The sequence below is a fragment of the Aethalodelphis obliquidens genome, unplaced genomic scaffold (genome assembly GCF_003676395.1).
Source record: "Aethalodelphis obliquidens isolate GAN/ISIS:26980383/991018 unplaced genomic scaffold, ASM367639v1 scaffold79, whole genome shotgun sequence".
In the NCBI taxonomy this organism is placed as follows: Eukaryota; Metazoa; Chordata; class Mammalia; order Artiodactyla; family Delphinidae; genus Aethalodelphis; species Aethalodelphis obliquidens.
The window spans coordinates 7,206,848-7,233,258 of NW_020838023.1; the positions used below are offsets into that span (position 1 = coordinate 7,206,848).

General features: G+C 34.6%; 1 protein-coding gene across 13 annotated transcripts in view; it reads right to left on the minus strand.

The window, feature by feature from the left end:
- The window catches only part of TAF2 (TATA-box binding protein associated factor 2), an 80,846-nt gene that overhangs the window by 46,977 nt on the left and 7,458 nt on the right, over positions 1-26,411 (minus strand). For 10 of the 13 annotated variants that reach the window (XR_003429895.1, XR_003429896.1, XM_027092586.1 and 7 more), the window contains 12 exons: positions 24,328-24,488; positions 16,581-16,699; positions 15,108-15,249; positions 13,653-13,884; positions 12,273-12,457; positions 10,842-10,955; positions 9,139-9,238; positions 7,424-7,509; positions 4,153-4,288; positions 2,991-3,145; positions 2,222-2,336; positions 1,761-1,870 (listed from right to left, as the gene is read on the minus strand). Coding sequence is in view for 11 of the 13 variants with exons in the window: in XM_027092586.1 (XP_026948387.1) it covers positions 1,761-1,870; positions 2,222-2,336; positions 2,991-3,145; positions 4,153-4,288; positions 7,424-7,509; positions 9,139-9,238; positions 10,842-10,955; positions 12,273-12,457; positions 13,653-13,884; positions 15,108-15,249; positions 16,581-16,699; positions 24,328-24,488 (1,655 nt within the window). In the remaining 2 variants the exon portion in view is untranslated. Of the gene's footprint in view, positions 1-1,760; positions 1,871-2,221; positions 2,337-2,990; positions 3,146-4,152; positions 4,289-7,423; positions 7,510-9,138; positions 9,239-10,841; positions 10,956-12,272; positions 12,458-13,652; positions 13,885-15,107; positions 15,250-16,500; positions 16,700-24,327; positions 24,489-26,411 lie in introns of those variants that run through there. The other 3 variants (XM_027092593.1, XM_027092594.1, XM_027092597.1) reach the window with 3 other exon arrangements.

The window sequence follows — 26,411 nt, forward strand, 5'->3', positions numbered from 1 at the left end:
CTAAGGAGGAAGAGATAGAAAATGTAATGGAATTTAAACACCACAAAACCTGTCTATTTTGAAACTGAAGGGAATGAAGTAAATGATATTAAAATGTCTTCCTGATCAAAGCTTAACAAAAATCAGAAATATACAACTAAATGTTAACTTAAAACACATATATATTCCCAAAAACTGGTACCTGGAAGTTTTATACAGAAAGATAAGAGATCTACCAAATAAGGAAATCCTTTATAAAAAAACGAAAAAATAACCAGGCCTGAAATGAGAAATGAATAATTCTGAACATGTTATGTACATGCAAGGTGCTGTCCTATATGAAATAAAGCAAGTGGTAAACCACAAAACATCTTAACAGTACTAATTAATATGTATAATTAATTAATATGCACAAGATTTAAGATAAGCCAAAACAAAAGCAACTGCTTCCATGCAAATTACTCCTGAATCATAAAATCTACTGGACACTACACTAAATGCATGGTCACATGAGGACAAAATAGGAAAAGAGAGCACAGTCTTTTTATGTTTCTCACACCAAAGGATACATAAATGATGTGCTATTACTACAGAGAAAACAAAACAAAGGAAATATTATGAAAAGGGTAGCAATCAGATGTTCTCAATTTCAAAGGTGCACAGGACAAAAAGAAGAAGAATTTCACTTTGAACTAAGAAAGAATTTTCACAGAGAATGATTACAGAGATTTCAGAATCAAGTTCTCTAAACGCCTTCAAAATCAACTGACATTCTTGTCTGTGTGAGATAACCTAAGTATAGTCATAAGTATAAGACTTCTGTCCCTGAAATTTTGATATTACTACACATTCCTTTCACTATTCAGAGCATATGCTAATAGCTGAATTAAAAAACAAAAAAAGTGGTAAAGAAAAAATATATTAAACAAAAGATGAACCATTGGACATTTTTTAAGTAAACTGGTAACGTGCCTTTGAAAGACATCAAGAATGTTCTTTCAGGGCATGGTGATACAGAGAAAAGGGAGAGTAAAGGAGACGTAGTAAAGAAGATGCAGGGGCTTTTCGTGACATATGTATTCAGCTACTCTCCTTATAGTCAATGACCATTTCCCCAATATTTTCTATAGACATTAATCAAATGAGACTAATAAGAATGAACCTAAGAGATTTGTCTTGAAGTTTTCCTGGCTCCAAAAACTCGAACTTCCATTCCACTTCCCCCTGTCCCTACAAAATAAGGATTCCCAAACCTAAATTTTAAAATTAATTATTTAATTCTAAGGATACAAATGTTGTCAAGAACAGAAAGCAAATAAAGAATGTTTGGGGACTTCCCTGGTGGCACAGCGGTTAAGAATCTGCCTGCCAATGCAGGGGACACGGGTTTAAGCCCTGGTCCGGGAAGATCCCACATGCCGCAGAGCAACTAAGCCCGTGCACCACAACTATTGAGCCTGTGCTCTAGAGCCCACAAGCCACAACTTCTGAGCCCGTGTGCTACAACTAATGAAGCCTGCACACCTAGAGTCCACGCTCCGCAACAAGAGAAGCCACTGCAATGAGAAGCCCACGCACAGCAACGAAGACCCAACGCAGCCAAAAATTAATAAATTAAAAAAAAAAAAAAAAAGAACGTTTGGTAATACTAACTTGAAGTAAAAGAGGGGGAAAATACTAGATAACATGTTCTCTACTTAAAAATTAGGTATACATTAGGGTTTTTATTTTGGCATTTTAATCTGTGAGACTGAAGTTTATAGTTATGATCCAATGCCTACCTTCTGCTTTTGGAATGGCAGGGTATATCATGTTTAAGACTGTTTTCTTCAATTTGCAATGTATGATTGAAGGATCCATCTAACTCCTGTACTGTCACTTTAAGTGGTCCCTTTAAAAAGAAACATACTGTTCAAAGATAGTACTAGAAAAAAAACCAATGTGTGTTCTTATGTGTACAGGTATATATATCAAGATATAATATAACACTATACAAGACCTCCATGTGGAGACACAGAAAGGCAGCTGGTACCAGAGCTGGGGATAATTGGGAGAATTTGTTTCCTCCAAGATCTGTATCAGCAACCCTCTTCTCCCTTCCCTGACGGTGTTTTCTCAATTTCATTCTTTGCAAACAAAATCTCACTATGAAACTTCCAACCAGCTCCCCAACCATAAACCCTTCCTTTATTTAAACTGGCGAGAAAGCAGTGCAGGAGGCCATTTTGGAAAAAAACCTTACCACATATTTCTGAGTTCCAGGAGATGTATAATCTTGTTTTATTTCCAATTCCAAGACATTTCGTTTTCTATTAAAGGCAAAACTTCCATAAAATTTTACCACTCCGCTCTGGTCTCTGAAGAATTGTAAAGGAATTTTTGCATACTAAAATAAATACGTACTAAACAAAATAAATTATTCATTAGGGTAGTAATAATTTTCAAATGCATTCCCCCCCGGTTCAAAGCTTAAGAGCGTACTCCATTCTAAACCAGGTGGCAAAGTATTCAAAATTCTTGTGAAAAATGTTTCCCCAGATTTAAAAAGAAATTCTGAAACATTAAGAAATTAGTTTTTTTGAAAGAAGCAAAACCACTCTACTGAGTTATTAATATAGTGCCTTGAAATGAAAAAAATGTAACAATTGAAAAGTTCCAAGATACCACTCAAATTGTGCCAACCTCTAACCACATCTAGAAGTCACCAGACCACTGCATCTTACAAGTAATCCTACAGGCCTGTCTGGTGGATTATTTACCTCCCTCACCATCAAACCTATTGCTATACTCACACACTAAAAGGTACTTTAAAATTATGCCAAATTTTACAAATACAGATGTGTATGTATGTGTGTCTCAATACTTAGTAGGCACCTTAGAGGAAATGATTTACAGTTCCTGGTTATTTCTACTATTACTTACCTCCTTTCATCCCGCAAAGCCTTTTCTTCCTCCTTCCCCTTATACACATAACCTTCCCTCCTTTGCTGAACTGCTGTTGAAAAGGATACACCCACTGCTTTATTAAAGGCTGGATGTCTTTGCCAGAGACATTCGAGATGGATTTCAAAAATCCAGATGTGGAAACCAACATCTGACTCCACATATGTGACTGGAACTTCTGAGATGAAGCAGTACTAGCCAAACTTAGCAGTTTATTGAAAACCTGGAAGAATCAAAGTATCATTTAGTTTGTATAAGATAATATACATTGCTTCCAATTCTGTACTATTCCCACTTTGCATTATAACTTTATTACAGACAATTACAGAAGACAATTTCACATTTACTTCATTGATTGTTTTAATTAAAGACTATTAGCAGTGGAAGCATGAAAAGATTTAAACAGCCAGACTATAAAATCATTCTTCCTCTAAATATAATTGAATTTTAATGACATCCTGGCCAGACAATGAATACTGTGTTTTTAAGAGCTATAATACTATACAACACCTATAACATATTGTGCTACGAGCTTTACATAGGAACTATACGTTCTTTAAGAAGTTGAGAACACTCATTTGCATTTATACCACTCTAAGAAGTGAACCGGCTCTTTACAGACCACATCTCATTTAATATTTCTGTTCTTTAAAGGCAAGATAAAGGACAGAAGGATTCAAGAAACTTAACTTTAAGGCAAATTTAAAATGCTTTTTAAAAAAAGATTACTAAAAAGTTATTTTCCACTTACCTCTAAGAATATTATCAATGGAAAAAGAATAGCTGAACATTTATAATACAACTGGCTTTCTATTACCTCAACTAGTACATATCAACTATTTCCGCCAAAACTTGCTTAAGACATATGGCAGAATTTAGTGATAGCAAAAATAACCATCTTTTAGATAAATGTGCTTTTTTCTATTGAAAATATTTGTAAATGGCACTTCATCCTTAATATTCTAAATAATGCCAAACACAAAATCATAGCATAAACAGGTTTTACTTTTAACCTCACATTTTAGTTTTATCTTCATAAAAATCCTGCATTAAGTGGGTCAAGTATTCATACCCACTCTACATCTGAGGAAACACAAACAAAAAGAACAGGTTACTTACTGGGCAAACGGCTAATTGGATGCCCTGACTCCTATTCTACAGAATAGTATTCAGATTATATACATATAGAACAGATCTTTCTTTACAATTGTTAAGTTCTTTAATACTTACTTGTAACATAAATTCCATACTGATTCTGTTTTCAATCAATCTCATCACAAGGTGAGCTTTACACTGAAACATAGTGTAGTATTCCCAGGAAAGCGTATGTGGATGCTTTATGGAAAAGTGTAGATGGGATGCTGGACTAAAAAAATAAACAGATTTGTTTAATATAACAAATTTGAATTAAATAAACAATAAAGTTCATAGCTACATCAAGACAATAAATCAAAAACCTCATGGGAATACCTTAGCAGTTTCCTTAATATGAGAGCAACGAAGACTAGGAAACATCTAAAAATAACTTAACTAGACATAAAGGAAAATCTGAATGAACAGAAACACATGCCAGCCTCCTGGTAGGAAGACACAATAGTGTAAATATTTCAATGCTTTCCAAATTCATCCATACAATCAATGCAATTCCAATCAACAGCCCCAGGTTAAAGCATATACAAAAAACATTCAAGATGGATTACATATCTTAAACAAAAACAACTATAAAAGTACTAGAAGAAAATAAAGGAAAAAAATTTCTTTCATAATTTTGGGGTGGGAAAAATCTTCACAAGGAAAAATATAAAATCCAGAGGACATATAGACCAGACTATGTAAAAATTAAAAATTCTGACATGAGATCATCAGTAAATTAAAAGATAGGTACAGTCTGTAGAAAATATTTACAACATACATGAACATTTAAGGTGTTTATACTTTATTATTTCAAATAATGCTACAGTGATTATCTTTTCATACATGTGCAGTATTTCTGTATGGCAAATATCTAGGAGAATAATTTCTATATGATAACATACTCAGAAGTTGAATTGCTGAATCTAAAAATTACCCATTTTAAAATTCTGATTGGTACTAACAAATTACTCTTCAAAATCAGTGTACCAAATTATACTCTCACAATCAACGTGTAAGAATAGTCATTACACTTCCTTAAAAAAGCATGGCATACTGAAATATAAAATTTTGTAATTTGATATTTGAAAAATTACTTTTTTTTTTTTTTTTTTGCAGTACACGGGCCTCTCACTGTTGTGGCCTCTCCCGTTGTGGAGCACAGGCTCCGGACGTGCAGGCTCAGCGGCCATGGCTCAAGGGCCCAGCCGCTCCGCGGCATGTGGGATCTTCCCGGACTGGGGCACGAACCTGTGTCCCCTGCATCGGCAGGCGGACTCTCAACCACTGCACCACCAGGGAAGCCCGAAAAATTACTTTTATACTCCACTATTACTTCCGGGCTTATGGACAGCAATATGAAAAAGGTTAAATAAATTCCAAGGTATAATGGAATACTATATAGCATATAAATAGAACAAAGTAAATTCACATACAGTCACACAGAATGCTTGCCAAAATACAGATACGGTTAATTTTTAAAAAAAAGAGAAGTACACAGTAACACGCATGACTAAATTGTATTTTGTAACTGCCATATACACATAAATAAAGACCAGAAAAAAAAAGAGGTCTGGAATATACCAAATTTATAATCAGGTTATCTCCAAGGAGAGGAAGTGATGGGAGTGAGAAGTGGTAAGAGGGCTAAAAAAGATCTTTTACTTTTTACTCCACATGCTTCTGAACTGTCTTGTTTTGAATCTCTTCAAAGAGCATGCGTTCATGTGTTGCTTTTATACATAAATTTTGAAAATCAAACATACAAAAGGAACTAAATAAATGGACAGAACAAAGGTAAAAGCATTTAGTGTAAATAATTATTTACACACAATGGGAATGCTCTAATTATATGCTGGGAAACTGCCATATAGCAGGCAGTCAAGAGAAGAAAGTGAAAGGAACTAACATTTTAATGAGTGCATACTATGTATAAAGCTTTACCTCAAGTAATCCTGGCAACCAACATGGTTAAGATGGATAATCGTTGTTTTACACATTAAAACGCACACACTCACAAAGGTTATACAATTTTCTAGGCTCACAAAAATCAGTAACTACAAAAATCCAAGTCTGTCTAACTCCAAATTCCTATGCCTTGCCACTGACCTAATCTTGTCTCAGTGACCATACTTCCACCAAAGAAAAGACTACTGATTATACAACTTGCAGTTTCTTAACCTTTGTTGTACTTTTAGACACTTGGGTAGTCTGGTTAATCCTACGGACCACAGAAAAAACTGCTTTTAAATGTGCACAATAAAATACACAGGTTTACAAAGTAAACCAATTATAATGAAATACAGTTATCAAAATATTTTTTAAAACTATGACATTACCAACATATGTGCTAGTTTATTAATGCATTAAATAACAAGACCTAGCAGTGGTCTACTGTACTAATTTTAAGGTAATGAGTGCAAAGAATATTTCAAGATACTTGCTAACAATTAAAATGTGACAAGAAAACATCCACGATTTCTACTGTTGACAAAGTCACAGCACTGTCTGTTACCTACAGTCATAATTAAAAGAAATATAAAATTTCAGTTAATGGTGAGTAAAAAATACAGAAAAACTTTCCCATCCAATTCAATCCATATTCCCTTAGGGAATTAATGGACCCTAGAACAAATAAGAATCCCTGCTAGTACCATTATGTTGTTATAAGTGGTTGTCTCAATGACTTGCTAAAAAATAGAAAGGGAAAGAAAAGAAGGAAAGTGAGAAAAAGGGAAATAAAAGGAAAGGGGGGGGGGCTTCCCTGGTGGCGCAGTGGTTGAGTCCGCCTGCCAATGCAGGGGACACGGGTTCGTGCCCCGGTCTGGGAAGATCCCACATGCCGCGGAGTGGCTGGGCCGGTGAGCCATGGCCGCTGAGCCTGCGCGTCCGGAGCCTGTGCTCCGCAACGGGAGAGGCCACAACAGTAAGAGGCCCGTGTACCGCCAAAAAAAAAAAAAAAAAAAAAAAGAAAAGGAAAGAGTAAATAAGTGTCTAGGTAGCTGACCATTCAGATAAACAGGTATAGGTAGGATGTGTTGATGCTGAAATCATCTACTTAGCCTTTTCTATTATTTTTAAACATTTATGAGAATAGTACAATATATTAGCATTAGGAAATTAACATGAAAAAAGAAAAAAGCTTTATTATTTTTAGTCTCTTTTTAATGCTTAAATCCATTTACAGTCATCACATGCAATAGTAATGAAAGGAGTAATTAGAATACTACCGATGTCTATGGGCTCAGTATTATTACAGACCATTATTAACACTTCTTTGGCCTGTGTGGGCCTCGATACACATACAAGTGATCCTAAAAGACTAATCCCATGAAACAAGGTTTGTAGTATCTCTGAACAATAAACATACTTATCCTTCTCTTTTCCTCCACCAAATATGGGATGTAATAAAACTCCACCAGTTTTTAGTTCATACGCCACTATTTTGTCCAGCTCCTTAAAAAGACATAAAAATAGGGGTCAGTGAAAATTATTTTACATATCAAATTTTAGAATTCAACTGTGGTTTCCAATTTCCTGGAATCAGAATGTAAATTTCTGAAAATAAATGAAATGTATTTGAAGGGTAGTTTATGTTATAAACAAAGCAGACTACACAACTGGCCGAATGATAGAGCCAAAAAACCTTCTCTACTTTGTGACTTTAGGGCTGGCCAGTAGCCTGGCAAGTTTTCCTAATGGCTCTCCCCAACCTCTCTGACCTGTTTTCCAAGTTTATTTCTTCTTTCTCTGTATTTTGCTTCTGGTGGAGGATTTCAGCAAGTAAAAACAAATAGGGATAAAATTATGACAGGATCTATAATTTTAAAACTTCTCTAGTTTTCTTTAATATGACAGATCAAAATGAAAAAATAAAAGTTTAAGTGGAAAAAGACAACACAACTGTGCTGGAAATTCATGACTAGTTTAGGTAACATACAAGCAGTACAGAGAAGTGGGAAAAATCATAATGAAGTGGTTAAAAGCCGGGTTTGAATCCTGGCTCTACTACTTACTAGCTGTGTAACTTTAGCCAAATAACTTAACCTCTCTGTGCCTCAGTTTCCTTATCTGTAAAATGCAAATAATAAGAGTAGTTAGGAGGATTAAGATAGTTACTATTTATAAAATGTTTGTAACAGTGCCTGAAACACTTTAAGTTTTTGAAATTAAAAATGGACTCTTCAGTTCTAGATGTATGAATCTTTCATAGTTCTTGATATTTGAAATCTTTTGCAATTACTTTTTGGCTTACTTAAGTTTAGGTTTAGATGGTGAAGGTATATAAAATGAGAAAAGGAGGATAGAGGGGGTCTATTTAATGAGGCTATTAAAGGCTGAAATTTTTCCCCCTGAGAGGTGAGAAGACAAACATGATATGATTAAAATGTATATGAACAGAATGGGCTAGGCAAAATACAACTGACTTTCTCTTTTTGGCCAAATCTTTAAATAATGGGAAAAGATGTGAAAATGACAGAGAACATAAATACACTGAAGGACTAGCCAACATACAATAAGTACTTATTATGACGTAGGCACTATGCACATTACACGTATAACGTCTCACAATCCCTGTCCATACTAGTAGTAGCAGTAGATACTACTAGTAGTAGTAGATACTACTACTACTTACTCTCCTTATACAAAAGACGCTTGGAAAGATTAAGCAAAATCATAAATAAAGCTTGTGAATGTCTGAAGCAAAATGAAAAGCAAACTGACTCCAGAATCTAGGTTCTCAGCCTAAACAAATTTAGAAAGCACAAAATTACATTAAAAATGACTACTATGAGGAGCTGGAATATATCTAACAACTAACTTGATGTTTAAGGAGCTTAAATATTCTCGTCCTTAGCAAAAAAGTCTTTGGAGGCCAACACTGACAATGGAAAGCAGATAAAATAGACCATTAGTCTTTCTCTGTAAAATGATTCTCATTTTGCTGGAAAAACTCAAGGACTTTCAAATGACAGTAAGTATTTTATAGTTACTAAAAAATAAAGGACACATGACTTGAAAATCTGGAGAACACTAACATGTCTTACTGACTTCTAAGTGGAAAATGGATCTAGTTGCTTTTACCTCTTTAATCCAATGGCGATATTCATTAACACCAAAAGTTTTTTTCATCCAGAGACCATAAATATAGCCTGAAATTCCCTTCAATACCCATTCATCAGACCTAAGCAAAAAGTCAAATAATAATACATTATTTTATATATTTTTAATATAAATAAAATATAATAAATTTTATTATTTTAATAATAAAAATTCTTCAGATTTTTTTGGCCAAAGGCCAAAGAGGGTAACAGAACAAGCATTAGCATGTACTTCTCTGCCTTCTTAAAGAAAATGAAAGTTATCAAACCATTTGGTTTTCCCACTTCCTCTGACTGAATTCTGCCTATCCATTCATTGTACCTTCTTCACATCTGGCATCAACTTAATTATAAGACCACTTTATACTCTTGGTTCAAGGTACCTATGTTTGTGCTTTGCTCTGGCAGTGCTGCTTCCCTTATACCCAAGTCTGCCCATACTGTCTGCCTCTAAGGAAAGAGGTGCCCATAGCCAGGACCATACTGCTCAATTCTTTCTCTTTTTTTTTTGATTGATTGATTTGATTGATTGATTTATGGCTGCGTTGGGTCTTCGTTGCTGTGCGCGGGCTTTCTCTAGTTGCAGCGACCGAGGGCTACTCTTCATTGCAATGCCTGGGCTTCTCATTGTGGTGGCTTCTCTTGCTGCAGAGCACGGGCTCTAGGCACGCAGGCTTCAGCAGTTGTGGCTTGCGGGCTCTAGAGCGCAGGCTCAGAAGTTGTTGCGCACGGGCTCAGCTTCTCTGCAGCATGTGGGATCTTCCCGGAACAGGGCTCAAACCCGGGTCCCCTGCATTGGCAGGCGGATCCTTAACCACTGTGCCACCAGGGAAGTCCCAATACTGCTCAATTCTTAAAAGTCCACATTCTTTTATTACCAATCCCATGCATAATTATCAGTGAGATTCTAAGACCTCAAGTTTAATTACTTATTTTTTAGTTTCTTAAGTGGAAAGGCAATGACACCTTTCATTCATTTATTCGTATGTTTATCCATTCATTCATTCGTTCATTAAAACATTTTGTCTATCATGTTCCAGATACTATCCTTTAATGAAACTATGTCTTAGGAAAATTACAAATCAAGAGGCCTTACCCTCCACCCTTTCCCCTCCAGAAAGAAAGAAAAAGACACCAAGACTTACATACTGTATATTATAATCATAAGTTATAGTCTTAAGGGAATTTTGTCTATTTCTTCAAATTCACCTCAAGTTTAAAAAAGAAAATAAAGTGTTGTATTTCTCACATCTTTCAAGTAAATTAGTACAAATCTAGGAACTAACAGGAAAATCCCTATAGCATCATCACTATTGTAGAGGACCATTATTTTACCTTAAGTATTACCAACTGCACTGAATACTGACATCAGAATTCTAACTATAGTTCTCTGTACACTGAAGTCCTTGTATCTACAGTATTTATTTAGTTCTTTAAGAAACTGATGTTATCAAAATTCTTACCTTATTCTTATTGCATATTACAAAATTAACTCTATTGATATACTGAGGACACGGCCAAAAATTTAGGATGAAATTTATATTGATTACTTTTCTTTAAATATATATAATAGTGTCTGTTAATTATCTGCAGTTAGGACAAAGTTCAACTTACACTGCAGGAAAAGAAAATAAAAATAAACTTTCCTGATTCTTCTCAGTAGTTGTAAACTTTGAAATTACTCACCAAGACATTCTGGATATGAAACATCCAAAAAACTGCTGGGCCAAGGACTGGGCTAAACACCTTCTAGTCAAAGGTGTCTCATCTATAATCATGGCACTGTGTAACAGATTTGTGCTGGAATTTAAAAGAAGAGACAGCTCATTATAACCAAGAAATAAATAATTATTCAATCAAAATAAAATAATCACACTTTTAAAATAACAGAATTCAATTAACACATAAAAGAGAAAAACCAGAATACTGTCCCCAACAGCTTTTACAATTTTAGTTGAAATTCATAATCTTAATAACTTTTGTTTAAAGCAAGGACTGTAATGTTTCCCACTTATTTCCATGAAAAATATAAATACTCTTTTAGGAGGGTAGGGGGTTGTAGCATCAATCAGAAACTGATATGTTAAGCAGAGACTAATCTTTTTATGAAGGGTTCTTCTAATTTCAAAAATCTTTTCCTAATAATACTTTAATGTTTTGTGCTATATTATTTATTTTCAAATGCACTGACCCATCAGATTGTCTAAACAACTCGGAAGAATGCAAGAACACTATTATTATGTCCATTTTACAGAAGAGAAAATAGACCCCCCCAAAAAAATGACTGACCCTGAGACATATAACTTCTAAATTTGGCACTTTTCAAGGAATGAAAGAAGGGAGGGAGGTAAAGAGGGTAAAAGAAAAAAGAAATAAAACTTTCTTTTTTTTTTTTTGCATACAAATTTCTGATGATATCAATAAATTTTTAAATAGTGCTAGGACAAAAACCTCACTAGATACCCATATAGTGACTTGCATCATTTTTGTTTTTAATGCATAAGCCAAAAAGAGACTAAAACACATATGTAAAAAATTAGTACCAGTTAATTCTGGATAAAGATACTATGAATCTTTTGGGTTATTTTGAAATGTTCCTCTTTATGCTTTTCTACATTTTTCAATTTTGAAAACACTGGATTTTCTACAAAGCCAACCATAACTAAATTGAAGGGAAAAGGTTCAAACTGCATCTTAAAATTGATCACAGGGGCTTCCCTGGTGGTGCAGTGGTTAAGGATCTGCCTGCCAATGCAGGGGACCCGGGTTCAAGCCCTGGTCTGGGAAGATCCTACATGTCGTGGAGCAACTAAGCCTGTGTGCCACAACTACTGAGCCTACGCTCTAGAGCCCGCGAGCCACAACTACTGAAGCCCGTGCACCTAGAGCTCGTGCTCTGCAACAAGAGAAGCCACCACAATGAGAAGCCTGCACACCACAACGAAGAGTAGCCTCCGCTCCCACAACTAGAGAAAGCCCGCGCACAGCAACAAAGACCCAACGCAGCCAAAAATAAATAAATTAAATAAATAAATAATTTTAAAAATTGATCACAAAATAAATAACCTATCTTCACATCATTAACCTAATTTAGGCCTTTTGAATTTGGATACAAACCTAAAAATGCTCATGGAAGCATAAGCAGCCACTTCAACATAAGCCTCATCGATGAATACAGTCTTAAAACAAGAATATGGGTATCGACATGTAAGAATTTCTTCATAAAATTCAAAAACTTCATGAAGATACGACGTGGTATGTTTAAGCAATGGAAGAAGCTGAGGTAAACAAAAATGAGTAACCTAAAAATAAAAAGCAGGGAACAAGATCATTAAATAAAAGAGTTAACTGAAATCTTAAATTTCCTAAATATCTCAGTTATAAATGAAGCTGCATATAAATCCCTCCCCCCCGCTTTTTTTTTTTTTTAACAAATCCATGGCACTGAGAGAAAATACTGGTATGAAATTAGTGACTATTTACTATGCTTACAAAATATTCATTACACTTAAGACTTAAATTCATGATGGATTATAAGTCTGAAATGCTTAGATCCAATGAAAATAATAACTTTGGTTCCAAATTAAAGTTTCTTTTGCATATGCATACAAAACAATCTAAATTTCCAAGGTTTATTGTAAACCTGCCTTTGATTCATAAATATCTAACCTAGTGAATACTGCACATCATAGTACTATCTTAAATAATTAACAGTCATTATACTATCTTCAGTACATATAAAAAACAATATGAAAACTGCAGGGAAGCTTACTGGTAGTGAGGAGATAAGAAATATCAGCAACAGAAATAATTACATCTTACATTACATCCCACTTTGGACACAGACACTCAAATATCACATACTGTCTCACTGTCTCTTATTATGATTCTGTGCCAAATGAACAACATCAATAATGACATATCACTCTGACTAGAATGACTCAGCAAGGTTTCATGAAGACTACATTTGTGCTAATCTTTATGAATTGAACAAAAGTTTCATAGGTAAGGAGAGGAGGAAAAGAGGACATCCCAAACAGTCAAAGACGGGAAAAAATATGGTCTGGTCAGAAAATAATCTAAGTAAACTATATTGAATATAACAACCATAAATAGAAAAGTAATGAGGAAAAAGCTAGAAAGGAATATTAGGGTCAAATTCTAGAAGCTCTTGAAAGCCATGCTAAAGAAATTTGATTACTGCAGGATATGGAGGCAAGGAAAGTTTTTAATATACAATAAAAAAACTATTCTTCTGACAACATTATAAAAGAACATATTAGAGACTACCATAAGTGAACGGTGAGCATTTATTTAACATTAGTGGTCAGGGCCCAAACTGCATGTCATTATATATTTCAGATAAAGAAACCTTTTCTCTCTAGTGATAGTTCTAACAGTTGAAAGAAGAATTAAGAAAAACTTAGTATTTAATTAATATTCTTCTGATTAGGCATGAAAGAGTGGGAGGGAAAGAAGCAAGAAGCTATGATTTACCTCATGCATATATGGATCTACAAGTATTTCAAAAGGTCCAATGGCCAAGGAGATATTCGACGCAGCTGTTGGAATGGTAAGCATGTAATGGAAGGTTTTCTTCCTCATATCATGGGTATACACTGTCTCCACCAAATCTCCATTGGAAACAGCCACCATTGCAGCATCCACTGTAAATTCTAATTTCCATGTACATAATTCAGAGTATGAATCAACACATGGGAACCAAAATCTAGAAAAAAGATCAACAGTGCAGAAAACATGTTGAAAGTATAACCTACATTGTTTCTGCCACATATAAGTTATTTTAACATTTACAGAACATGCACAAGAAGAAATTTTAGCTATTTGCCCACTGATGTTTTTTACTGAGCAACCTGAAAGAATGTGATTAAAGATAAAGTTCTGTCTCCAAATATTATTGGCAATATTAATAAAATATATCATGCAGTACCTCCAGTTTAAACCCTGAAAAGAGGTAAGCAATTCTTAGTTTCCAATTTTTTAATTAAAAATAATTTTTACTTGTATATTCATAGTCAGTTTTTACGTAGCATTCATTTTTGGAAACTAAAAATGCTTACAAAAAAGTTTTTAAAAGTACAATATTCAGAATCTATTCCATAATGTCAGGAAACTGCTTTTCTGGAGTATGTGATGCATTGCATAAATTCAAACAGTGCTGGTAAAGCCAGACATAAAATTTCTATTCAATGTTCTATTCAGATCAGGTTTTACTATGTGCCAGGGTCTGTATTTGTTACTGAAACACAGAGAAACATAAGACATCATCCCTGGCTTGGAGGAGTTAATAATCTGAGGAGACTACACATAACATAATATTTCAATAACATGGTTAACTGCAGAACTATGAGAATGAACTACAATTACATGCAACAATAAAGGTACATCTCACTAGCACAATATTACACAAGAAAGGCAGATATAAAGAGCATAAGGCATATGCTTCCATTTAATAAAGTTCAAAGATAGGTGTAATCAATCTACAGTATTTTAGATATCAGGATGGTGGTTGCCCTAGGGCAGGAGGCTATCAGGTGGGCAAGAGTGAATGGAGGTGGGTAGAAGGGGTACTCTGCGATGCTGGTAATGTTAATGTTCTTTTTCTTGATGTGAGTGTGAATTACACGAGTTTGTTCACTTGTGAAAATGTATTGAGCTTTCTATTTACAATTTGTGTAATTTTCTGTATGTTTTACTTCAATACGAAAGTCTACAAAATGAAAGAATTGAGACAACTTTAGAACAGTAGACTTGAAAAGGAAAGGAGGGAAGACAGGATTGAAGAGGAACAAGATTCAGAAGAGGTTCAAGTAGTTGGGGATCAAGCTCATACTTCTCATTTTACACTAAATACATGTATTGCATATTCATAGAAAAAAATGCAATTGAAAAAATGAAATCAACTGAAATACGTAAGAATTAGTAATCTACCTTGTGGAATTTTGATACCCACAAGAGAAAACATGAGCACCTCTCTCTGCCATACTTCCCTCTACACTGGGTACCACAAAATGAAGACCTCCTTTTGGCTGATCCAAAGAAAAATTGATGTGTATCTTTAGCACCTTTAATTCTGCAACAAATAAATACATACATACATTGATATATAAAAATATAATTAGGTAACAGTGGTCGATATAATAAGGGCAAAGACTTGCACTGAACATAAAGTGGGAATCAAAGGCTGAGCTTTACATAAAAGATCACACTACTTAACCTAGTTTAGGCTTTTACCATCTCTTTGCCTATAAGGAACTCAACAGTCTGCTTCCACTGGTGTTCTTACCTCCACTCAATTCTAGTCACTGCTACTTGTGTTCTCCCAAAATACTGGTCAGACCACATCCCCCTCTCAACATTTCTGACAATGCTATACTGCCTAAAGAAAAGAGTTTAAAACTACCGCATAGCTAAGGCCTTCCAGATCCAATTCAAAACTTACTTTTCAAGTTTGTTCTCTTAGTACATTCTCGCACAGATTGTTAACCCTACTTGTGACTTTAAGGAGTACAGAGTGGGGTAGGAGGGAAGGACTACCCGAAAATTTACATCATGCAGCATTATTTACTATGTTTGATTTCTAAGTAATAAATACGTGTTGCTTCCGTAAGATTAAAGAAAGATGTTCCTTTTAATTTCCCTCAAAACATTAAACCATATGGACTTTCTCCAACCCGTGAACATGTAGCGATGACCTTCCACGCCTGCACCCTAAACTAGGCAACCCCCCTGCAAGGTAAACCCCTCCCCCCACCATATACACATACAAACTATCCAAAAAGAGCAAAAACAAAACAAAGTCTTTTACCTCCTTATCTTGATTAATTTTATAAAGCAAAATAAAGGTAGGCAGAAGGTTATGTATGATAATTATAATGGCTGTAACTTTATACAAGGAAATAAAGAAGATTCAGAAATAATAAGACAAAGTAAAAGTATGCAGAGTGGGTGTTAGCAGCCCTACATTCTAGCCTTGGCTCTACTACTAATTAGTGACATCCAGCAGGTCACTTACTCTCTTTAAACCTCAGATTAATCTTCCATAAAAGGAAAGAATTGAATCAGATGACTTTTTAGGATCCTTCCTTTTATAAAATGCTATAATTCTAAACTGAGTTAATACTGTGTGGGTTCTCAAATCTTGACAAATTGTTCCAACCATCTAATTTTTGTTTTATAACTTTCGCTTTAAAAGCAACAGTGAAATGAGTTGCTTTTTGTCATAGCCCTTGATTGCTATTTTCCTGTTAGCCAATTATCTTTAAGGAAAAAAAGAGCTTCCAACTCCTGTATATTTCAACTGATTAATTTATAATTTAGGTACCATTAATTTTCATGAAAAGTTTCTAGTCACTGAATCCAACATGATTTTACTGTATACTCAACATGTTCTTGGTATTTTACCATCAACGTGCTTCCATAATTCTGATGGAACCTTAATGCAAAGTTCTCCATTTCCTGCATCAGGATCCACAGCACTAACCGCAGCTGCGTAAGCATTGGAAAAATAATTGAGATTTCTCCTGGGGGGAAAAAAAAAGAGAAAGCCAGCTTTAACAATAAGCCATATATTTCACCAAGCATTTTCTTAAATACTTGGCACCATTTGTTTGTAACCATTATATCATCTTACATAACTCATAGGAATGCTCTTTAGCCAAGTAACTGTTGCTCTATTTCCCAAGACTAAAACTATTAAACTATAAATGCGGGCTTCCCTGGTGGCGCAGTGGTTGAGAGTCCGCCTGCCAATGCAGGAGACACGGGTTCGTGCCCCGGTCCGGGAAGATCCCACATGCCGCGGAGCGGCTGGGCCCATGAGCCATGGCCGCTGAGCCTGCACGCCCAGAGCCTGTGCTCCGCAACAGGAGAGACCACAACAGTGAGATGCCCACATACTGCAAAAAAAGAAAAGAAAAACAAAAAAAAAACTATAAATGCAATGGCATATATAGTCTACTCGCCAATGCTATGTGATCATTATGACTATCACATCCTTCATTAATTTTAGAATGCCAAAGCCACTACACTTTCCTAATACAAATGTAAAGAATATACGTAGAATTGAAAAAATAATTATTCTTTATCAATCTGGCAAAAATTTGAATGGATTCAACAAGCTTTATAATCTGATAGAAATTAAGGTGTTTAAAACAAATCAGAATGGGAATTAATTCCTCAAAATTTAATACTGCTCCCCTCCACTCCCCAGTACATGACAATGTAACCTTAATGAAGGAGAGGAACTTTCGGATGGTTCACTGTTATATCCCCTAAATGCCAGGGGACACTCAAAAAATATTTGTTCAATAGGTACTTGGCCTTATCTCCTACTGAATGAAAACAATACACAGAAGCCTTATGAAAATATGAAAATACTGTTCTCATCTGATTTTCTAATTTTATTCCATAAAAATAACTCATATATATATATGTATATACATACACACACATATCGCATTTCCTCACTGAAATCAGTTAAAGTAATATGGAAGAAGTGGAAGAAAGAAAAAAGACAAGGAATGGCAAGAGCGAGAAAACAAGATTAGACACAATACTGTGAGCCATATTCTTGCTGTGCACCTTTATGTCTATCATCTTGCCATTAGATAACTCCATAAAGTCAAGTCAGTGATATTTCACTAGCTTAATAAATTTTTAACCTGGTTAAAAGACAAGTTTCATATACTCTACAGAGTAATTATAGGGAAAATAAAAGAGGAAAAGCCATGAAAGAAAACATTAAACTTACACACTCTCAATATGATGGAGGCCATTCCTCCCCCATCTCCAACTCTCTCCTAACTAGTAAGGATGTAATATTAACTATGACTTTTAACAACTACAAAACACAAGGTTCTAAAAGTAGTTAAGCAGACTTCTCAATAATTTTAACACTTTCTTTCTCTTAGATAAATATGTAAAATAAAGGTATTAAAAACTCCAGGACCACAATAAAAAAACAAATGACTGTTTTTTCACATACCATCTTTTTTTTTTTTTTAATTATCATACAGTAAAAGTAACTTTTTTCCTTTGGTATATAATTCTATAAATTTTAACATGTGCAACCATCACCACAATCAGGATATAGAACAGTTCTGCCATCCACAAAGCCCCTTGTGCAATGCCCTGTGTCAAATAAATGGAATCATACAGAATGCAACCTTTTGAGGCTGGCTTATCTCACTCAGTATGTCTTTGAAATTCATCTAAGGTGTTACATGTATCTATTGTTTGTCCCTTTTTATAATGAATATTATTACATTGAATAGACTGTACCACAGATTGTTTATTCATTCGTCCACTGAAAGACATCTGGGTTGCTTCCAGCTTTTGGCTATCAGGAATAAAGCTGCTACAAATAACTGTGTAACAGTTTTTATGTGAATTTAATGTTCATTTCTGTAGTACAAACACCCAAGAGTGGGACTGCTGAGTCATATGGTAAACATAAGTTTAGCTTTATAAGAATCTGCTAAACTGTTTTCCAGAATAGCTATACCATTCTGCATTCTCATCAGCAATATATGAACATACCAGTTGCTCTGCATCCTTACCAGTACTTAGTTAACATACTATCTAATTTTAAAAACTACTTTGTACATTTACAGGTTGCAATTTCTTTTCAGTAAGGTTTCAAAAACATGAAATCTGAAAGGTAGCTGAAGAACTTGTAATATCCCCCAGTTATCTGTGAAATTCAAAAATAAAAAAATCTTTGTTACACAAAAGGCCAAATTTAAACATTACATATTAAACCACTCATTTTTTTTTAATGGAAAATTATTCTCAATCTCCTTATTTCCTGAGAAAAGGTAAAGTGGTCCAAATAAAATGGTGAGTCATTATAAATGGAATCTATTGGAAAGTCAGTTATGAGGAACAATCTTCTCATGGCTTGGATTTCAGTGTTTCCTTTCATAATATGAATCAAAAATGTTTCCTTTCATAATAACCTAATAAAAGCCAAAAATTACAAGACAAGATTATAAATGTTTTCAATTTTCAGAATAATGATTGCAAAATATTAATATGCCCCTGCCCTATAACCACCACCCATTCTTCCTTAAGGAAACAAAGCTTAAAGATGAGTAATGTTGTAGGGGATACTTAAAAACTAGTAAATTAAGGTAATCAAAAGAATTTTCTCCAAGAACCTATTATAAACATCTGTATTAAATTAAAATAATCTGTTAATTCTTTATCAGATAAAGAACGTGTGCTTCTTAAAACTGTGTGTGCAGATTTTGCAAAACTTAAGATTTAATTATTTGTAAACTTTTTCTCCGTTTAAAAACATTTCATGGAAGCACAATATACATCAGAAATATATATATACACTCTAAGTATACAGTTCGATGAATTTTCACAAAACCAAAGTAACCAGCATGCAGAGCAAGAACAGAACTTTACCAGCCTCCCAGAAGCCCTCTTGTAATCACTAACCTAGCCCTGCTTCCTACCACCAAGGGTAACCTATTATTCTGACATCTAATGAGATAGATTAACAACTTAATACACATTCTTTTGTGTCTGACTTGTTTTATTCAACATTAAGTTTGTGAAATCCATCCATATCATTGCATCTAGCTGTTGGTCATTCAGTCTCATTACTTTTAGAATTCCAACAGTGTAAGAATATACCACAATCTACCATTCTACCATTGATGGGTTTTCAGGTAATTTACAGTTTTGACTATTACAAATGCTGCTGTGAACAGTTCTGCACTTTTTTCTTGGTGAACATATTGGATATACACGTAGGAGTGAGACCACCAATCATAGACTATGTATACTTTCGATCTCAATTTACATTTCTATTAGCTGTGTTTGAGAGTTCTGCTCTATATCCTTGTCACACTCAGTTTTTTCTTCTGTCTTATAATTCACATACAGAATAAAATAAATAAATAAGTAAGTAAAAGCCAACAGAAAAATCCATTTTCCAGAAATGGAACCAATATCAAAATTAATAAAAATGACTTTTCAAAAATAATTGAAACAACATTTGATAATGATGCCATGAAATAAGGTTGCTTTGAGAAAATTCTACCTTAACAAGTTTTTCTATGAAAAAGCCTATGGTATTTCACTGATAACAAGCTCAAACGTGAATCAATTACTTTAAAGTAGCTATTTGTGAAAAGCTAATGAATTTCAAGCCACTAGAAACAATGAGTATAGATAAGAACAAAATGGCTTTACTGCTATGCATGTGTGATTACAAGTCCAAATAAGAAGAACCCTATCTAGTTCTAGGGTTACCACATTCAAGAAAACACAATGCCAAACCAGAGAGTATTCAGAGCAGGGCAAAGAGAAAGGTTAACAAATTTGGAAAGAGTTTTAAATGAGGAATAGTTGAAAGTATTGAGATACTACAGACTGGAAAAGAAAACTTACAGGAAAACAATTTTTAACTAGCATAAGTTTGTGAACATTATAGCAAAACAGACTGTGGCTCGATGTAATAAAGAACTTCCTAGCATTCAGAAATGAAAGGGGTGCTTTAAAATATAATAAGCTCTCCTGAGCTGGACATATTCAAGCAGAAGGTAGAATAATATAGGAAAAATTCCTGCTGAAGTTTTGACTAAACAAACCCCAAAGTTCTTCCAATTATGACAACTCAATTCCAAACAATACTACTAAAACAACTGCCAGTGAGGCACTGTGGGCTGAGTTAAAATATAAAACTAGTATCCATATTACTTAACCATAATCAAAAAAGGAATCAACCACTTCTACCATATGATATCAGTAAAATAACATTTAAAATCCCTTTGTAGACGTCTGTATTAAAATAAAGGACCTAGAAAATCTTTTTCTAAAAGAAGCAATTTAAAAAATCAATTCTAATCACTCTAAAAATTGCTCCAATCACTCAAAGTTACTTCATTTATATCTTAAGTTAGCTTCATTTCTACTGCCACTCCTTGATGGAAATGAAGACAGGAGACAGGAATTAAACTGATTCTTGAAACTCAGGAAAGTGGAGACTTTTCAAGTAAAATAAAAAAGGTCTTCTCAAAGCAGCAAAGCCTATCCAGGGAAGGAAAAGAAACAAGGAGGAAAGATATGTCAGCCACTGTAGGCTACTCATGCACAGAAACAGTCTCTCTGGTAAAATCTACATTTACTTTACTCTAAGAAGAGAGAACTATAGCAAAAAAAAAAAAAAAAAAGAAAAAAGAAAAACAGAAAAACCACCAAAGAGACATAGCTTCTATGGAGGCAAACTATACCTACAATATGTAGATTCAAACAGAAAATATATTTAGAGAAACTTCAAGTGCTTAAATTATTTTCCTGGCAGACAATAAGCTAGAGAGAGAGACAGAGAGACAGAGACAGAGACATGGAGAGAAAGAGAAGCCTTATAGATGTTACATAACCAACAGGTATTTTATTTGCTAGTACAGGTAATTTAACAACTCAGCTAACGTTTAGTTAGATCAAATAGGTAGAAATGCCTCTTAGTCCCTTATCTTAATGTTTCCCTTCCTTACATTCCCCCTGCAGTTTAAAGGTGCTGAATCTCAACCAAGGTAAGCACACTCTTGCCATTAAAAATAGGAAGGCCTGGCACCTTAACTTTAAAACAAATAAGGAGAAAATGTGATGAAGTAGCATATTACTTCTTTGAATGTTAGGACATTCTTGTACATATTCAAGACCAAATTTAACCACTGAGTTTTAAGTTTAACTTTCAAATCAAATCTGCTACATTTAATTTGTTTCAGCTTTAGCAGAAATTTTACTGCTTCATTAGAGAAAGAAAGTTACTTTAGAAACAAGAAAAGTAACAGAAGTATCTAGGGACATGCTAAAGACCTTAACTATCTGCCTTTGCCAAAGTTCTCTTTAAAAATAAATAACATCATTCACACGAGATACCTTTCACATCTAACTGCTAAGCAGCATTTCTTCTGAATAACTGGTAGGTTTCTGTCTTTTGCCTTACAAATCTTATAAACAATAGTGTTTCCCTCTTTCGTATGGCAACCAGAAATATCAAAACCAAATCTACAGTTTTCCTCTAGTAACTTAACAGTGTGGTACCCACCATCCTATACTTTTTTACCCTTTGTGCTAATTTCATTAGCTACTTTAAAAAACTGTTGTCTAATAAAATTCTAAAACCACTCTCAAATCCTCTTTTGAACAAGTCAGAGAATAAACAAACACCGGCAAAAATAACTGTCATCTCTCTTAAAAAGTAATCAGGATTCTAGAGCCAGGCAGAAAATACTAAGTGACCATGGCTAAGAGAGCTCTGGTGCTACCTGAAAAGTTTAAATATATTCTATTGTTCCCAATTTCCTAACCTAACCTTTGACACTATTCTCCTTTATGACTTCCTTTTCTTTCTTTATAATACTAAAAGTGATGAGGTATCTTCCCTATCACTAGAGAAAAGTTTTAGGGGATATCATCACCTCAAAATTAACATAGCAAAGCTTGCTTTCTCAACAGATTTGAAGTCCACTGTTGCTGTCATTGCACTGTCACAGATCATCTTCTTTGAGACCTGAGCGGCAACAACTGGTAAAGCAGCTGTGCAAACACTGTTTTGTGACTGGCAGATGGAGAAGCTTCTTACCCTGTCATCAATGCAGAGTTCTAGGCTCGACAGGGTGGCTATTTTGGCCTCTGGCAAGGTAATGGCTCCCCTACCTGCTCTTTTACACATGACTTTTCCATCCATTAGTGGTACATACTTACTGCTCCAAAGGCAAATGATTGCTTTTTTCTGGGGGAAAGAGGATGCAGATGATTTTGTAATAAGTCTTTTCATGTCAGTTCCACAAGTGTGGCTGTAAAAGCATGTAATTTCAACCACTCACCTTTATAGAATGGGAAGTCACATGAGCAATTCAGAGACTCCCTGAATTTTCCCAACACCGTTTTCTCTTCTGAGTTTCAAAGATTTTAAACCAATGATTATCGGGATGATAAATATGTCTATTGATAAGTGTCCTTTCTCAACCCTCCCAATCCCTTAAAGCAGTGGTTCCTGCTCAAGCTTTACCTTTTATCAGAATCACCTGGCAGGCTAGTTGAAACACAAATTGCAAGACCCTATCCCCAGTTTCTGAACCAGTAGGTGTGGGGTACTGCTTGGAAATCTGCATTTCTAACAAGTTCCCAGGTGATGCTGATGCTGCTTGTCTAGGTGTTACACTTTGAGAACTGCTGCCATAGTCAAATATTATACATACAGACTAGTTAAAATATCACCTTGACTAAACAGAGTTTACAGTTTGGGGCATTCTAACCCAAAATACTAAGAATCACAGAAATGATATAATGCAATGTTATCAAAACAGAAAAAACAAGTGCCTCCAAATGTAGTTGACAGTATTTAAATCAGTACAAATCTTCCCAGGGCACAATCAAGTGAAATGCTAAAAAGAGCCATAAAAGAATAATAAGTAATCCTATTTTCCTAAGGAAATAATTCAAAGTAAAAGAAAAAAAAAAGATCTAGAAAATAATCATGTAATCCACAGTATACTGAATAAATGGAATATTACCTGACCATAAAAACAATAAAAAAACGAAGCCTATCATATTATACGTGGAAAAGTGAAAACAAAGTATTTAAATGAAAAATGCAGAACATAAAGCTGATCACAAAGATATAAGTTTACTGATAAAAATCAGAAGTAGCCTCAACAGATGCAATATTTAAGGTGAAGGAATGAGATATTTCAGACTATTTTTATATGATATTCGAAAGCTGTCAAATATTTTATAGAATATTTTAAAGTAGTTTCTGATCTACAGATTACAGTATCATCTAATTCACTGAAGATTACATTAATATCTATGAAACTAATATTTTTTTAAAACTTTAAAAGTAGAAAAATGGCTAAGAAAATGTATTTAAAGTTCTCTGATAGTACTTCTTTAAAACTGCAGTCTGAAGAAAGGAAACTTAATAACTTACTATGTTCGCCAGAGCTAGTAAAATTTTTTGAACCAAATGTGTGTAGTGGTAGAAGCAACAGAAATTATAATTAGAAAAAATAAATTGGGAACCAAAATCTAATAATAATCTAAGAAAAATCTGTTGAAAAAAATTAATCCAATCAATGAAAAAAAAAACTGTTAGAAATATCGACTTTTAAAGTATGTAACTTACTGTTTTGATTCATTGTGACAAACTTCCAAGGTTGGATCATTATAAATAAAAGCAGCTTCTAAATCGTTGATCCTTACTCGGTATATTCTACACTGTTTGCTGTTCAACTTGATTCTATTTAAGTTTGCAACTGTGGGAAATATAGTCAGTTCCACAAATCCCTGTAAAGATAAAGAATAATAATTTCATTAAAATGAACACAGGTATGTTTTAGAACATATTTCTTTGATTTCTACTTCTTATACACATACTACAATCCAGAGACAGAATCCCAAATAGCTACACACATACAATCTCTCCAAGGATCCTCACTTCAAGTATGGCTGTCCTAGTGACTGAATGGGTCTGAATTATGTTACTTTATCATCCTGGTGGTTCATATTCACTATCAGTGAAAAGTAGACCATCTGCTAGAAAAGAAAATAAAAGGACTACTCACAAATATAAGAATTTATAGACAGACTGGAATCCAAACAGAGAGGAAGGGAAAAAAAAAAAACAACAGAGCAAAAAGAGAATCAAAACCACTTCAGTGAGTAAAAGAACAAGGCCCCTCAAAATAGGGTAAAAAAACCATACCACCAAAGCTAACAAGTATGAGCCTCTGCTCATGGGAGGTAAATCAGGATGTGAGGTGGCAAGAGTTACAAGAAACATTTAGGCAAGTAGGGAAAAATCTACTGCCACCTCCAAGAGCAGCAGACACTTCAAAGCGCTGCATGATTTCCTACCAAGCAGTCCCAAGGCCATATACAGTTCTACCACCTTAGATATGTGGCAAGCCATCTATCTGAAGCAGGTACATAAGACATGAGAGACAGCTATATATACCGACTGTCCACCACCCTCTTGCATTGAATCAAATGGGAAAGATGGACCATTGAAACAATGAATGTATGTCCAGTGAGTTTAATATTCTGGGTTGGAAACATAAAATATGGAGGACATGAAATAGTAACATTTCAGGGGCTGCAACAGGAATATCTAAGATGAAATTCAGGCAATAACCGTACAGAAGTAGATTATAACAACTGCAATGGCTACTATTTAATGAGCCCTACTATATGCCAGACATTACACTACTTTCATATGTTCTAATCCCATTAACAACTTTAAGAGACAAGTACTACTTTATACTTTGTACAGATTAAGAGTTAAGAAAATCATACCAAAAAAAAAAAGAAAAAAAAAGAAAATCATACCATTAATAAGTGGAGAACTGAGATTCAAACCCACATCTAAATGATCCCAACTGATTCCCATTATGCCATAATGTCTCTCAGTACAATGCTTTTAAATAACATGCAAGAACATAAGAATATTTTTTAGAGAACATTCAGCCCAACTGCTCAAAAGCCTATTGATTCTACAGCCCTTTTTCCCCCAATTCCCAAATAAGAGAGTCATACATCCTTAAATTAGACCATCTGGACAGATTTATGTGGAAGCAAATAAGAACAGAAAAAAGCAGAAGCAAAAATACTGCTGATGAAGTCTCTGAGTTGAAAGGTGTTAAACTGTGAGCAATTGTATGAAGATCCAAATTCCCTTAATTAGCATACCAGCAATCCAATGACCAATCTACATAAATGAGCTAGGATCAGCTGAAAGACAGCAAGGAGAACCAAGATAATGTCAAAAGTGAACTAGAAAAGATTATGTAAAGTGCTGTCATGAAGTGGTTACAGGAGTGAGGCATAAGAATAGGCTTTTGCTTTCTAAACTAAGTTTAACAATAATAAAACAGTGAACGGAGTATACTTCATGAAGATAGGGAAAGCCCAGTCTCCTTGAATCATCAGGTCTCTGACACCACCTACAGCCCTAACCTACACCTGCCTGCAACATACAGACCCACTGACTGGCCTCCAATCCCTGTCAACCTTGGCTACTAGCATAACTGCAAGCCACCACGTCACCTAACCTCTCACTTACTCTCTCTTCTTGCTCCTGCTCTCTCCCCACCACCTGACAGCGGACCATCCTCCTAGAGTCCCTACCCCATTTGAAGTAACTCCCCTGTGCTATTCAGCCCTTTCAAAAACTCCTCTACCTGTCAGCCTTAGATGAAACATCTCTTGAAT